Consider the following 15,760-nt stretch of genomic DNA (forward strand, 5'->3'; position numbering starts at 1 on the left):
GTGTGTGTGACAATACTTCAGACTTCGATATAGTCATTTGGGTGATGAAAGAATATGGGCTTAAGAAATCATGGTTTAAGCAATTTGTTATCGATAAGCATCCTATTGATCTGGTTGGTCAGTACTATGAAGTTGTTCGGATTCTCAAAGTCTTCAGAGATGGAGAGATATGGCTGATCTGGAGGGACGATCTGTTGATTTCATTTAACTCTAAGACCAGTTCTTTGCAACGTATTGACACAAATAGATTCTTGTGTGGAAGTGATCAATAGAGCTTTCCTGGCATTGAAGCAGTCAATTATGCTTTGAGCTTTCTTTCCTTGAGGAGATTTAAAGTGGAGATGGTTGAGGACACCTAAATTTTGAAGTCTACATGTATTTGGGGAATCGAAATTTAGTTTGGCTTGGGTTTTATGAATGAATAAGTTGATATGGACGTCATAGCTAAAGAGTTGCCATTTATAATGCCTAAGAAAAAGCAAAGATGGGAAATGACAGTGCCATAGCTTGATTATTTTGTTGAAATTTGTTTTGCAAGGCCGAGGAAGAAGAGTAAATTAATAAAGATCAATTTTATTCATGAGTCAAATAGATGGTTTGTGAGAACCCGTGAATTTCCTTATTTTCTAGACTTTATTTTATTTAATTATACACCTTTTATGCATTTTCTTTATTAGGAAAAATTTTCTAAATAATTTTATGAGTAAATAGGGTTTTAAAAGTATTTTTCTAGTATAAGTTAGTTTATGAGGTTTTAAGAGTATATACCCGATGTGGTACCCACTAGTGGGTACGTTCGATAAAATTCGGCCAATTGGGTTAAGTTTCGTATACAGGGATTAAATTACTAGGTGCTAAGAGATAATTAGGACTTACCTAAAAGGATTAATGTTAGAGAGACAAGAGGATAAGGTTAAGCTTAAAAGGGGGCTAGGTGTCACTTTTTTATTGGAGCTTGGATTTGGACCATTTTATCACCTTTACTAAATCACCAAAAATTGACCCAAAATTCATCTTCTTTACAAGCTCCTTGGCCGAATTCCATATGGAGAGAAAAGAAAGAAAGCTTCAACCTTCAACTTCCATTTCTTGCACAAATCTTGCAATCCAACCATCCAAACTGGAAATTATTCCATAAAACCCTCTAGCTAGGTAGGATTGAGGAAGTTGGTGGAGTTGTTTTGGAAGCAAGAGACCTAAGCTACTACCTTTTGTGAGTTATCAAGGTATGGTGTGTAAATATTCATTGTTTGTTTCCAATAATGGTGAATTCATGACTTGTGATGGCTAAAAAGATGTTTTAGTGAAAGCTTTTATGATGTTTGGTGGAGAATGATGAAATTTTTATTTTATTCATGATTTTTCTGTTTTTATATGTTTATTATTATGTGGCTATGGATGATAGTTGGGAATGGTTTAGAATGAAGCCTTAAGGCGTAAATTGTGGCTATTTGCAGAAAATTTCCGCTTTGAAAGGAAATTTTGGAATTAGGGTTTCAATTAACCTCCATTCTGTCCGATACTGTTTCCCCTAGTTAGAGGCTGAATTAGCCTTGGGTTAAAACATGAAAGTTGTAGAGAATGATATTTTATAGTTTCCTGCAAAATTTCAACTCAATCGGAGCAACGTAGCCTATGAAAAAACTGAAATACCCCTGCTGCCCTGTTTCTGTCCGAACCTGATAATCAGCTTCTGTAATTGGTTGTTTTGACCAGGAATACTACTGATTTAGTTGTCTATGTCTTCTTAAGACTTATAGCCTTGTATCTTAGCTTCCAAATGGCTTTGGAATCACTTGAATTGGAATTGTATATGCTGAGATATGACTGAATGAATCAGGACTGCCACAGTAAACTTCGAATTGGAAACTCTGGGATTGTTTTGGTAAATTTGACCTAGATACATTGCAAACTGGACTGAGTGGCCTTCTTCAACATTGTAGCCCTTTTCCTTAGCTTCAAAACGGTGTAAATTACACCTCAATCCGATAAGTGTAGCCCCAGTTGTGTCCGTTCCGCTAAATGACGTAAAACTGTCTTTTGGCTTTAGGGCATAAACTTCATTTTCGGACATTATCCTAGCTTGACTTTATACTTGTACCACTTTGAGCCTATTGAACGGCTATTGAAATGAGATTATTTTGTGTGTGATTTTGGGATTGATTGAGGAAAACAATGAAGCCATAAATGGCTGGAAAACAGGTAAATACAGAGGGTATGCTGTCAAAAAATTTTAGGACTACGTGATTCTTTCAAGTTGAGTTGATCTTGGTAAAAATGATGGGTTTTGGGAGTTGTTTGTAACCCTAGGACCAACTGTTATCTTTTTTGCTCAAAAGTCATATTTTATTCTTTTGTACTAGTACTTAACCTGGAAAGGCGTGTGACATGTAGTCGAGTCTCGTTTATGCATTCAATTTACTGGATTTGTGATTGTGGGAACTATAATTGTTTACCTTGGTTATTCTAGGGTTTCTTGGTGATTAGAGCCCTACCTTGGTTGAAACTTTTGACGTATCCTTGGTTTAACTGGTGAGTGCACCACTCCCCTGAATTATTACTAAACTGGTTGTCTGTACTTGCAAATTGCTATTTGAATGTCTTTCCTGACTGTTTATCTTGTATGAGACGAGGGTGTACTTTATCACACTCGTTCTCTTGCTTGTACTGAACGAACTGGAATCTATTACTTGTACTTGGACTAGTTACTTGCACTTGTTATAAGATCGTTTGGAAGTGTGTCCAACGATCTCCCTGTTAAATTTGAGCTCAACCTCATGGGGAGTTAATTAAATCGAGCCAGCAAGGCCTTGGTCGAGATAATTGCCAATCCATGGGTACCTGTTCCTGGGGAATCTTTGGGTATTGAGACTCTTGATTCCGGTATACTCGAGTATTACCATTCCTGTTCCTGTTTGGCGTTCGGGCCCGGTAAGGGGTATATTTGGTGAATGGAATTTTGGCGTTAAAGTGGTGTTCTACTGAACTGGTTTCTTTATGTGAACGTTGACGGAGAGTCAACGAGGCTGGATCAAGTATTGCAACGGGGAATTGGCTCCTGAGAACCACCTGTATCCTTTGAATTGTGATGATCGTTTATTTCGGTTACTTGATGCGGATATGTGTCCCATAAGTGTTTTCCCATGATTTCTACTGTTATATTTTGGTACCTCATTGAGCTTCTAGCTCACCCCGTTCCATTATCCTTGTTTTCCTTACAGGAAATCACCTTTTGGAAACTATGATGTTTTGAAACATGAGTTGAGCTAGTTTTGTATTCTATTGTATAGCTCCTCACTGGTTGGAAAACCTTAAATGTATTTTAACCAAACAATTCCCTTTTGAATTGTAAATTTGCAACCATGTATATACAAAAGTGTTTAACCATGTTCATGAGTTGGTTTGGTTTGGAAATGTTCTTTTCTAGGGTTATCTAAAGTTGTTGTACTTGTTTGGGTTTCGGACAATGAATGTTATCTTATCGAAGTTCTTTTGAGCGGTTGGTAGGGTTTACGTTCGTTCTGGATCCGTAGCCCCGGCGAGAGTTGGACAGGCGGTCCGTCGAACCCTTTGATTCGCCTTAGGGGGACATGGTTAAATTCAACTCGCCCCATCTTAATCTTCAAAATCGTTGTCACAATTTCTTAGGCAAGATATTGGTTGCACTTGTATTTTGATGCTTTTTTTTCTTTTTTCTTTTTTTTTTATACATCCCATCCTTCTCCAAATCCTTCCCACCCCTATGGTCAATTACAGAATGTGAACTCTAAACCTAACAGTGAGAAGAATTGTATTTGGATTGTATATAGCAACATTTGGTTAATATTTTGAAGTTTAAAAATAGTTGGAGAGTAAAAGTTGACTTAACTAATATAAAATGAAAAAAACAACAAATTTGGGTGAAAATCTCTATATAATATAAAATGAAATTTCAAACCAATCCAAACTTTAATTGTATGTGTTTGAACTCAATATTATGACAAGCCAAACCATTCTTTATGTTTGAGCCCAGTTTCTTTCAAAAAATTATCATACACAAGTCAAATTCAAACATTCCTTTAAATCTTCAAATTAATCTTGAACATACCTCTGTCCAATTTGTTGAGACTTGTTTCCACTCCTACGGAAGGGCCAGAGGAAAATCGAAATAATCCAGAAGTCGAGACAAACTCAAAAGAGTTCCTTTCTTACACAAATAATAGTAGCTACTCTCGTAGGGAACTTTATCAAAATACATGTATTTGTTACTCCAAAGAGATCATTGGTATCAAAAGTTGAAGTAAGTGTACGTGATGCCTTCATAAAAAGGACTTTTAATTTTTTATTTTTGGTCTAATGGAGGACTCCAAGTTTTATATAATGGGCATCAACTTAGCAAAAGAGAAAAATAAATAAGAAATAAGCTGATTAACTTGGGAAAATAGAAAAATGAATAAGAAAGAAGAACTATTCTTTTAGTTACTCAAATGATCTTGAGTTCTGTGTCTATGAGAGGGTGACCCTTATTTATAAGGGTGTATAAAAGAGTTCATATTACATCAACTAACTATAATTTTATAATCATTTTACCTCCTTAAACTATATCACTATTATCAGTTTACCTCCTAAGTAATTATTACATTGTTATTATCAATTTATTCGTTTAGATTATAGTGATACAATCACTTTAGTTCCTAACATTATTTTCTAGGTATTTTACCTCATCGTTAATCTAACTAGTATCGTCAAAAAATTTTAAATATATTTACCCTTTTTATATTTAATTAAAAATAAAAAAGTTGGAACGGTTATTCTTATTTTTTTCACTTTAAGAGATTGAAAAATATAAAAATAAAATGGTTTTCTCAAATTTATTTTTTCATGCTTATTAATACTAGGAAAAGAAAATGAGATAGAAAAGAAGAAGAAAGAAAATTAGATTTTGCAAAGAAAGAAAATAAAGAAAAGTCTAACATTATTGTATTACATTAAGGTTGTCGGGATTAGAATTGGAATTTGGTAATAAACAGAAAAGTGAAATAATTTTAAAATAATAAAAGTATTTAATTCTTTCTTATTTGTAATTTTTAAAAAAAGAATTGAGCTCTCTCCCTCTCCCCCTCCCCCTCTCCCTCTCCATCTTTCTATTCTTTTTTTATATTAATAAGATTGCCAAGAAGAAAGAAATTAATACTTTGATTTTTTTTTCTTAATACTAAAAAGGAGAAGAGTCACTCTAAATTTTTTATTATTTTTATTATGCAAAGAGAAGGGTATTTTCTTCTAAAATTTTTTAACTTGCTAAGTTGGTTTAATGGTATGATAAATTACCTTAAAAATAACTCCAGGGGATAAATTGATAATGAGACTATAGTTTATGGGGATAAAGTGATAATAATTTTAAGGGTTAAACATGTCTTTTCACTTTAATTAACAAACTCCGTTAAATTTGAGCATTAATCTTGGGGATAAAGTAGGGATGGCAACGAGGCAGGGTTGGGGCGGGGGATGGCTGCCTACAAACTCCCCCCGCCCCCGCCCCGCCCCGCTTCTCCCGCGGGGCTAATAAAAATTTGTTATATAATTTTATTATGGTTAAATTTTAGCAAATAATCAAGTACTAAAATATCAACACATCATCAAATTATTATTCATTGTAATTTTACAATTGAAATTTATAAAAAAAATCAAACAAAAATTATTTGAATACAATCCAACATGATGAAATAAATATAACTAAAGTAGTCAAGTTTTCACTTTTGACACAAATACAATCACTAATTCATTATTGTGCTTGTGCTTTTTTTAAGAAAAAAATGTTATTGTATTAAGTGTAATTAGGGATTTAGTATAAATGTATTAGTAAATTTAGTATAACCAATTAATAATTTGTATTAGTACACATATATAATTATTAGTATAATTAATAATATCAATTATATTATATATACTAATAGACATTATATAATACATATAACTAATAATATCATTATCATAAGTTTGTAACTAATTAAATTATATATTATATATAATTATATACATATATTTATTTTTTTAAAGCGGGTGGCGAGGCGGGGGTACACTCCCCCGCCCCCGCCCCCGCCCCCGCCCCGTTTCTAAGCGGGGGGAAAAAAATTCCCCCCTCCCCATTAGCCCCCCGCGGGGCGGGTGCCCGCGGTCACCCGTCCCCATTGCCATCCCTAGGATAAAGTGACTAAAAAATAACGTTAAGGGGAAAATTGATAGTGACATCAAACGTTAAAGGGGTAAAGTGATAATAACCCCAGACAGTGATAAGATCTTTCCGAAAATAGTAATGGGTATATCATCTCAAAAATAGTGATAAGTCTATCATATCGAAAATAGTAATAGAAAAACAAACTACAAGAAGATATATCAATGTATCAATGAATATTGTAAGGGATATAGTGATGTATTTATTTTTTTGAAAATAGCGATAAATTTATCACCTTGAATAATGATAGCATAACCAACTACAAGAATATATATCAATGTATCAATAAATCTTGTAGGGAATGAATATTGCAATGTATATCTTAAGAAACTAAATGAACATCATACTTATCACTTCATTAATTTCATAACAAACAAGAGTTGTCAAATACGGTCATCCTAATATTATTAAACCGGAGCAACTTTAAAAGAAAACAATATCTTGCTTCTTTTCTATAATTAAACTTTCGCTAAGTAGATGGGTAAAAATCAATGCTATTATGAACAAGCCATATACTTATTACCCAAAAAAAAAGGGAGAGGGAGAAGATTCCTTATTGTGTTTGATGAACAATTCATAATGGCATCTTCTAGCGTTGTTGCCAATAGTGCATCTTTCGTGTCTTTATCTACCACTTTCCTTATCAGGCCTTTGCTCTCCATTTCAGTGTTGATTCTAGTCCATCCCTTGTTGCAAAGCCTTGACGACAGCCGCTCTCAGTGTAAAGTGGAGTTAGCCCTTTAGGGAAGAGTGTTACAAATTCAGAAGTGCAAAGTGGAATTAGCCATTTAAGAAATACTCTACTTCTTGAAGTTTTTGTCGAGTTGACTTTCTGAAATTTTTGCTAATAATATAATTATTATAATTAATAATATTAAATGTACTATATATAATTATAACATATATTTATTTATTTGTATGCGGGTGACAGCGTGGGGATGTACTCCCCCATCCCCACTGCCCGCCCCATCAACCCCCGCGGGGCGGGTGCCTGGGATCCCTGCTATTTAGAGGTCATTCTTTATTCATCGTGAACTGCCAGGCAGGACACATAAAATGAGTGATGTCCAATGGGCAAGGACCTCCTGCAAAAGAAAACTCGAGAAGGCTTGGGCTCCAGTGGAATTCGGTATCCATTTACAATAATGTTACCATACTTGTCGGGCTTTGGCATCAAAGGCCTTAAAGAAGTTAACTCCATTGCTATGGGTTTGGCCAGGTTACAAAATAAACCGTATAGTTTGACCAAATCACATTCTTACCCTTTGAATAGCATAATATTTATCAAGTACACCATCATGTTAATGAGCATTACGAAATACAAGTTACATTAGGAAAGTAAATTACTAGAAGCCCCAGAGTAACCTTTTGCAATTCAAGTTGATGATACTAATTTCAAATTAAACTACTAATCCTCACCTGTACGTTCAGCTAAACCCTTTTCTTTTATCGTCAATGTTATATTCAAATGTGGTGAATCGTGGTTCAACGTAAGGAGAATTTGATTCAGGGGAGGATAGTAGCAATTGATTTGAGTCGTAGGCTAAAGAGAAGCAGAGAAAGAAACACATCCTCTTTATTTTATACATTCTTTTTCTTTTTTCCTTTTTAAATACTCAGCAATTGGTTGACCTTTTTAAATGGCATCAGGGGGTTTTTGATAAATTTTTGCCTATTCAAATGGTAATATCACAGTTTGTCAAACTTTAGGATTTTTTTTGTAATTTTGACGAATCTAGGGAAGGTATATGCACTTTAAGTTGAGCGGCATCTTTGTCATTTCACAATTTTGGTTGGTTGGGTCTTGACGTTGTTACTACCAGTGGGACAACGGGCTGCAATGGTTCCTGGCGGTTTTGTGCATTTTGCACACCGTGTAACTTTGTTTGTACACAGCATAGCTTTGTTTGCACAACGTGTAACTTTAGTACAAAATTTTGTGGGTCTCACACACGTTGTGAAAATCGATGTACGAGAAATGATCTGGACCGCACATTTTTTTTTGGCCAAAATCTGACCGTGAACAGCTCAAGAGCGGTCCTTCTGATGACGGCTCCTGCCCCTCATCCCTACCAGTGAAGGTCAATGTTGTTGGATTAATTCTCCGAGAATTAATTAATCAGAGTCTGGACAAACATTAGCCCAACATCAATGTAATTAACCCTTTACTCAATGCAGAGCAACAAACAAAACTTTAGAGCCATTTGGACTAACTATATGGCTACTGGTAAGAGCCAGTAGAAAGGGTGTTCGGATCCTCTCCCACTATTTCCCCTTCCTTCCAATCCTCACCTTGTGGAGGAAAAGGTAAACACTAGAATTCTAAAGTGACAAAACAAAAATTTTCATCTTTCACACCTGTAATATTGCAAGAAATTCTATTTCTTTTCCTTATTTTATAACAAGATCAACAGTAGTTCTCCACTTACCTCCTTTGATGACTCAAATCCGTTACATATCAATTACATATGAAGTATCTTACAATTACACTGCTCTTCATTGTCATATTACAAGAAATTCTTGTTTTAGTCAATGTGGTTGCAAAGTATGTCAAAAAGAGAATGACCTGATGATATCCAGCCGTAGAAAATACTAACCTACCATATTTACATGAAGACCTGATGATCTGATGATCTATAAAAATATTTGTAAACAACCTCTGATTTCGAAAACATGTCCTAACTAGTGATAATAATAGAATCAAACCGATTCAAACTTTTTTGATACCAAAAAAAACTCAAAAGATAAACCTAGAACATCAATTCATGTGTACTATTCGAGCTTGACTTCCAATGAAGTAAAGGTGGGATAGAAAAGAGAGCTAAGGCTATCTGTTTAGGCCTACCTATTTGTCTAAAGTCTTAATTGGTAGATTTTTTTTTAAAAATATTTTTTGGGTACTTTTACATGTATGGACAGGAAGATAGCTCTCCTCTCCAAGGGGTGTGACAAAACAACGTGCCCCATAAAAAGTTCTTTGACTCCAACTATAAAGGGTCTTTATCCTAAGAATGCAAAGCAAATAAAGAAGGTGAACTTTATTGTACTAGCCACCTTCTATTGATTCTTGGCGGGCAAGGAGGATTGTTGAGGGGTCCTCTTCAATAGCTCCACATCTTGATTTCTCTTTGCCTTTTCTGTTGTTCCCCAAAAAATTCTGTATTACGTTATCCTTTTTTGATCCACTCAATCAATGAAACGTGTAAAATAATTCTAGCTAGTCTAACAATTATGAAGGATCATTAGGTTTGTCTATGTATAATCTTCTTTCTCTTTCTCCCACACTTTGGTGAGATTTTTTTTTTAACCCTCCCTTCCCTCTCCGCTCCCAAATTATTGTGATAACGGAGAGAATTCTAAGAACCATTTCCTGACCATCCATCGTAACTGTAACTAGTTTGAAACGGATAGTCAAAAAGAAACATATTCTTTCCCCTCAACGTTCACCTTTCAAAGCTGAAAGCATGAATTGATTCTAGAGTAACATGCAGCTGCGAAAGCCTTTACTGTATAACGATAATTTCATTTATTAAAAAGAAATTAACATATATCGACAATACCTACGCTGTAATTCATCAATCTTTTCAGATTTTGCGTTTTTGTTTCTTCTATTTGCACAAAAATAGAACAGATAACGAAAGTCTGATGAGTTCAGCTAATTTTCCCAATTATTACGAGGAAATCAAACATAACTTTTGAAACACTTCTGGAATTAACTGATTGATGTGTTATATATAAGAGTGCAAACTGAAAATTGTTTGTCCATTTTGAGGCTTTGATTAGTACCAACCCTCTTTTGCAGTTAAACTTCACCTTTATTTATTTATTTCTCTTTGAAGCAAGGCTTCTGGGAAGACATAATTAATTGCCAGTAGACCACTTGAAATTTGAAAACCGAGTGAAACAAAGATGTAAATTTGGCAATTCTACTTGACAAAAAGTTGAACCCTACAAATTGCCAAATACCCCATGTAGATAAACAAACAAATTGGACATAGATAGGACAATAATACTATTGCATGGTTCACTAAATCTACTTTTGACAAGTACCTTTCTACATTTTTCTTAATTAAGTACAACTTCTACCTAGATCCATAATGTATGAACTCAAATTCATGATCCAAAAAAAAAAAAAAAAGGATAACAACTAACTTTTCCAAATCATAATTAAGCTAGCTTCTTTCATAGATTTGAATTTTATTCTTCTCTTGTCCTTTTCGTCCACCCCTATTAGGCTCTTTTCTCAACATCCATAGTGGTCCATTAGGTAATGATCCCTTTATTACAGCCAACAATGGGGACAAATAGCCCCACAGACATCTTTGTTATCATGCCAATGAAATACAGGAACAAAGCTCCTCCTCTCAGTCATCTGCACATGCAGGCCATTCTGCACTGATGGATGAGATTCACAATTCTAATCTTTTTTCATCCCTTTTTTTCTTTTTTGAGGACGAAATCAAACAAAATAGCAATTATTCCTGTATCAGTTGCTTGTGAAACAAAGGAAGCAAGACATGGATCTCTAAGACAGCTAGAGGACATATTCCATGCTTGTTACTATATACTATTGAAGACCATTGTATTGTATGGCTGACTTGTGTTTCCTTGTGTGGAACACAAGAGATAAATTGACTATTTTACTTGTTCCTTTTGAGTTTTATCACAAAAGCAAGCACCCTCTTAAGCACTTCATCTCACATAAAGTGTAAGATCCATTTTCAAGAACTTTTTTTTTAATTGATCAGTGCTAAATTTTCTTCATTATATTCTCTTCTTTTTTTTTTTCAAGAAAAAAAAATCCATGACCAAAATAAGTGAAATCAGCATGATCTCCAAAGTGCATGGTAGAACTATATTCTTGTAACAACTTCCAACAATTATATTTGTTGTGTACAAAAAATGACATGCTTCAAGGAATTGAGGCATCAACCATTCAATCAAAGATCATTATTCCTTTCTCAAACTTCGTATACATTTTGAGATACAAAATCAAAGCAAATCATTTATCAATTTAATTTGAACGCAATTTGGACTTTTTTTTTTTTTTGTTGAATCACAATTTGATTTGCTAGCTATCTCATCTTATATCACTTTACATAGTTGAGGTCCAGCCTTAATACACACCAATGTCAGTGTTAGGAGTAGTGGAGCAAAGCAAGAGAGCACCTGTTTCTGTACAAAAAACCCTTTATTCTTTGGTCCTTCTCTTTGTCAGAGTTCTTATCCATCCATGTCTCACCTTCACTCCGTCAATCTTGGTTCCCACATGGCATACATTTCCTTTACTGGACTTCTTCCATCTGATGAGCTGGAACAAATGTCCAATCCGCTTTCGCCACCTCATCGAACCACGTGGATTTGGATGCTCTATCACAGCCTTGACCCCTAGATCACCAGCCCCTTTGCTCAAGCTTTGCTGCAATGACATGTTGCTATGCTGCATAGGCATCTTTGGGAGTTCTTTGCTCTTCTCCCATGAAGCAGCACCATTGTCTTCAAACTTGATGGATATGAATGAGTCTGCAAAACCCCATGACATATAGCTAGAATAATTTAATATCACATGCCATTATTTATATTAATTTTCACTTTGACTAAAATGGTCAACTAATTAGCACAGTATAAATGAAACAAAAGCTGTTTAAAAATCATCTGCTGATTTAAACACATTTACCAAGATGTGATTCTGAGAAGCCTTCATGTAGTTAAAATAATAGTGAAAAGACAGTTTTTGAACTCCAAATGCTCTTACTATGACACCAAATGCTTTAAGACAATTAAGTATATGACCTAATGTTGAGTTTAAATTACTAGCAAGCCTAAAGATAAAGCATAAGGTTGGAAAATCCTTCTTCCTCTTGCCATACTGTAAATCTATCAATCCACAGGAACTTTGGTACACAAATCTAGCTGATCCTCAACTAATATGCAGTACTTGTCAAGTAACCAAATTAAAGGAGGCAAAAAAAAAAAAAGAAATCAAGAAGTGAAGAAGAGTGATAGAAATGATATAAAAAGAACAAGAAACTTCAATACGAATTCTGGCGGAAGCCTCACCTTCTTGACTGCTTGAACTCTCACAGTGGTATTGGTCATCTGACTTTCTGTGCCTAAGATCAAGGCGATTGAGCAAAGAACTGAGAGCAAAGATCCTTGGCAAATTCATGGGATTTCTCCTATGAGTAAAACTGTGAGTTCTATGATTGTTGCTGTTGTTGGCTTGGTGAAGCTGTTCCTGCTGTGAGGCTAAGACCAGCAGCCTTTCATTCAAGCACAGAGCACAAATCCCTATAACCACTTCCCTAGGATGGAGATAACATGTCTTGTTATCTCTGTATTCATTCATTTTTGATCTTGAAGTAGAAAGAAATGTGGGATTTTCAGGAGTCAAGAAGAAAGCAAATGCAAGAGAGCAGAAAGTAGGAGAATATAGGAGGAAAGATCTTGTGTATGTTCTTAGAGAGCATATATATGTGTATGCGTGTGTTTGGGAGGTTGGATGGTGGGGTTGATAGATTTGGTGTATAAATAATTAGTTTGGGTAATTAAATGATGGTTTACATTTAGCCATCACACTAATATCTTTGTAAGTAGTGATTAGCTGGTTAAGTATCTACCAAACCACATGTGCCACAAATCTTACCAATATGGTATGTTTTGGAAGGATAATGTGTAAAAATGTGCTACTTTCTATCTTAATGCGCTACTTTATCTTTAGAACTATTATCTTGAGAGATTGTTTTAGCCTCTTGATCCTTGTATTTTGTGTGTGGTTGAGTGTGTGTATATGTGTAATGCAATTTCTTTTCATATCAGAAAGATTTGTTTGTTTGCAACATGGTCCACAAGCACACTCAGTTATATGTGTAGCTTACAACTCTAAATTATTGAGGTTGAACAGCCATTTCTAACCAACCAAAAAAAAAAAAAAACAAGGAGAGAGAGAGAATTGATGCAGGAGGCATTTTTGGCTAATTGAGGCATTGGACCATTTCCACTCATTGATTAGCTGACCCTTGATTTCTAGTGGTTCTCAACATTGTGTATGGATCAATAGACCTATGCTATTCATCTAGACTCCATGTTCTAGAGCTAACCTTTTCCTATCTTCTTCTACTTCTTCATTTTTTTTTTTGGGGGGGGGGCATGTTTTTGTCCCTTTTTCCACCATTGTGTGCTCCCTGAGTTATAAAAGTAAACAAGGAGAGATTCTAATATGACTAGGGTTGGTCTACATAGTTTCTACACATTAGTACCTTTGCATTGAGGAATCCAAGTCATGCATGTGGTTTACCAGGGCTATAATTAAATCATCGTCCTGGCTTGACCGTTTAATGATTATGGTGGCTTTCCAAGAATGTGCACATTTAGGTTTACTAGGAAGCAAACTTGAAGAAATGTCCTTTTTTTTTTCATTAATAATGGTGGGTTTTAATTTTTCAAAAATTACTTCCATCTTATTTTGATTTTGAATTTATGATAAAATGTGAAAATCTATTTTGAGTTTTGCTAAAAGAAACAAATTGTTAGTTAGTATAAGTACATTATAATACCCTATATCCAACTCCTAAATGTCAAAGTATTCATCTTGTCTAGGAGTACTTTTTTAGTAAAACAATTGCAAAGCATGAAGGAATAGCGGAATACGTCCATGTTGAATGCCAAGGGTTGATGGTCTCCATCTAGAATGGTCAACTTACATGGTCTTGTGGTCATTCTTATCCCATTTTATATTGGAAATATATTTATGCAAGAAATCTTCTGGCATAGTTTATTAGACATTATAACAAAATGCTTCATACTAAAATGAATTGAAAAATCAAGTCAATTATCATGTTAAGTTAAAAAAAAAAAAAAAACTACTCTGTAGGACGTGAAGTGATAAATTCACCCTCACTTTAGCTTTATTTCGCTAGTTTCCTTCCATTCCTATTACAATTTTTAATCATTTTTATTATGAAAAGATGAAAGAAAACTAATGAATCTTATATTTATTGAGCTTATCTCTCTCTTTTTTTTTTTTATCTACGATGGTAACTATTTAACCTACTCCTACTCCTTTTTTTTTGGTAATATTCACTTTTCTTTTTTATATATTTTTGTTGTCATATTCTGTGATGCATTCCTTAGTCTATACTAATGCTCTACAAGTTTGAACTGCTTTATCATATCATATCATACTTTCACCATAATTAATATACCAAATCACAAACTGCCAAGGACTTTTGCTATCTACCAGACTCTTCAAGATTTTATTGCAGTGTCCCACTTTCAGATCTTTTCCTCAAACTCGACTCCACCAAAATTATTTTTTAAAATATTTTTGAGTTTTTATTTTTTTTTTAATTCCACCACAACTAGTTGCTTTTACTTTTCTAAAGTGTACACAAGGAAAGGTGGTCTTAAAAAGAAGTGGTAGATAAATGGAATAGCTTTTGAGATGTACTTTGAAAAGCAAAAGCTTCTCTAAGAATTAAACACATATGAAGACAACTCTTTAGTCCTAGCCCTCAACGGACAAGGGGCCAGAACGGGTTTGCCATTGGACCCATTTTGTGCAAAATGCATAAAATATAATTTTGTATGCACATGGTATAACTCACTTTTAATAACATGTAATTATAGAACAAAATTTTGTAGGCCCTACACATGGTGTGAAAAATGATATACAAGATGCAATTTGGACCTTACATTTTTTTTGGATCAAATCTTGGCCATGAACCTTCAGGAACGGTTGCTTCCTGCAATGGTTCCTACCCCTTCTCTGCCCTAAATTTCTTAATTCCATATTTAAATGATATTACAAGTTGGTTAATTTTTTGTTTTATGCATTGTCAATGTATACACGAGCGGGTTTAAATGCATGTCACATAATATAATTTCAAATTTAAAATTAATTTTTTTGCATAAAATTCTCTTAATATCCATTATGTCATAATCAGCATAATTTAAAGTAAAATTTGTGGTTTTTACTCCTTCAACTATCTTGGCCATCAAAGGGTGTCATATTTCAACAAAATAATCCAACTTAACAAATGCAAGTTACCTCTAAGGTTTAAAAATGCAGTTCTACAAATATAACTGTAAAAATTGGATAGAGGTCTATTCTAAGTAATCAAGCGTCTCGTGCTGACTTGTGCAACGCAGATCAATTTACACTACTATTTAGAAAGTCCTTAAACTAATGCAATCAAACACTTTTGGCCTCTCATTGATTTCAAATTTTAAATAGTCCCTTAATACAAAGTGTCAAATTTTGAGTTCCGTCCATTTCAACTGTTAGATTCATCAAATTTTGCCTTCAAATCCATCAGTTTGACTGTGGAAATAGACTAAAGGATCATATTTGACACTTGCTAGTGTTCAGGGGCTAATCTAAGAATCAAAATAAATGAAGGGCAAAAAAATTAATGATTAGAATAGTTTAGGAACTCCATAAATGGTTTATCCTAAAATTTAAGACAGGATAATAGAAAAAAAAAAAAAGACATCATGGTAGGTGTCAGAAATGGAAAAAAAAAAAGGGGAAACATCATGGTAGTT

General features: G+C 34.2%; 1 protein-coding gene across 1 annotated transcript; it reads right to left on the reverse strand.

Moving 5' to 3' along the window:
• Positions 1-11,149: 11,149 nt before the first annotated feature.
• On the reverse strand, positions 11,150-12,695 carry LOC113749509. The gene is made up of 2 exons (XM_027293265.1): positions 12,275-12,695; positions 11,150-11,737 (listed from the first exon to the last, which is right to left on the reverse strand). Exons 1-2 carry the CDS (start codon positions 12,561-12,563, stop codon positions 11,406-11,408), a joined length of 621 nt encoding a protein of 206 aa, XP_027149066.1. The 5' UTR covers positions 12,564-12,695; the 3' UTR covers positions 11,150-11,405.
• Positions 12,696-15,760: the final 3,065 nt, after the last annotated feature.

The sequence above is a fragment of the Coffea eugenioides genome, chromosome 10, assembly GCF_003713205.1.
Source record: "Coffea eugenioides isolate CCC68of chromosome 10, Ceug_1.0, whole genome shotgun sequence".
In the NCBI taxonomy this organism is placed as follows: Eukaryota; Viridiplantae; Streptophyta; class Magnoliopsida; order Gentianales; family Rubiaceae; genus Coffea; species Coffea eugenioides.

Excerpts from the sequence above, each read along its gene's own strand:
- LOC113749509 (XM_027293265.1), bottom strand. The coding sequence starts at position 12,563 with ATGAATGAATACAGAGATAACAAGACATGTTATCTCCATCCTAGGGAA. Across the intron at positions 11,738-12,274 it reads GAGTTCAAGCAGTCAAGAAG|ACTCATTCATATCCATCAAG; the intron begins GTGAGGCTTCCG and ends GGGGTTTTGCAG.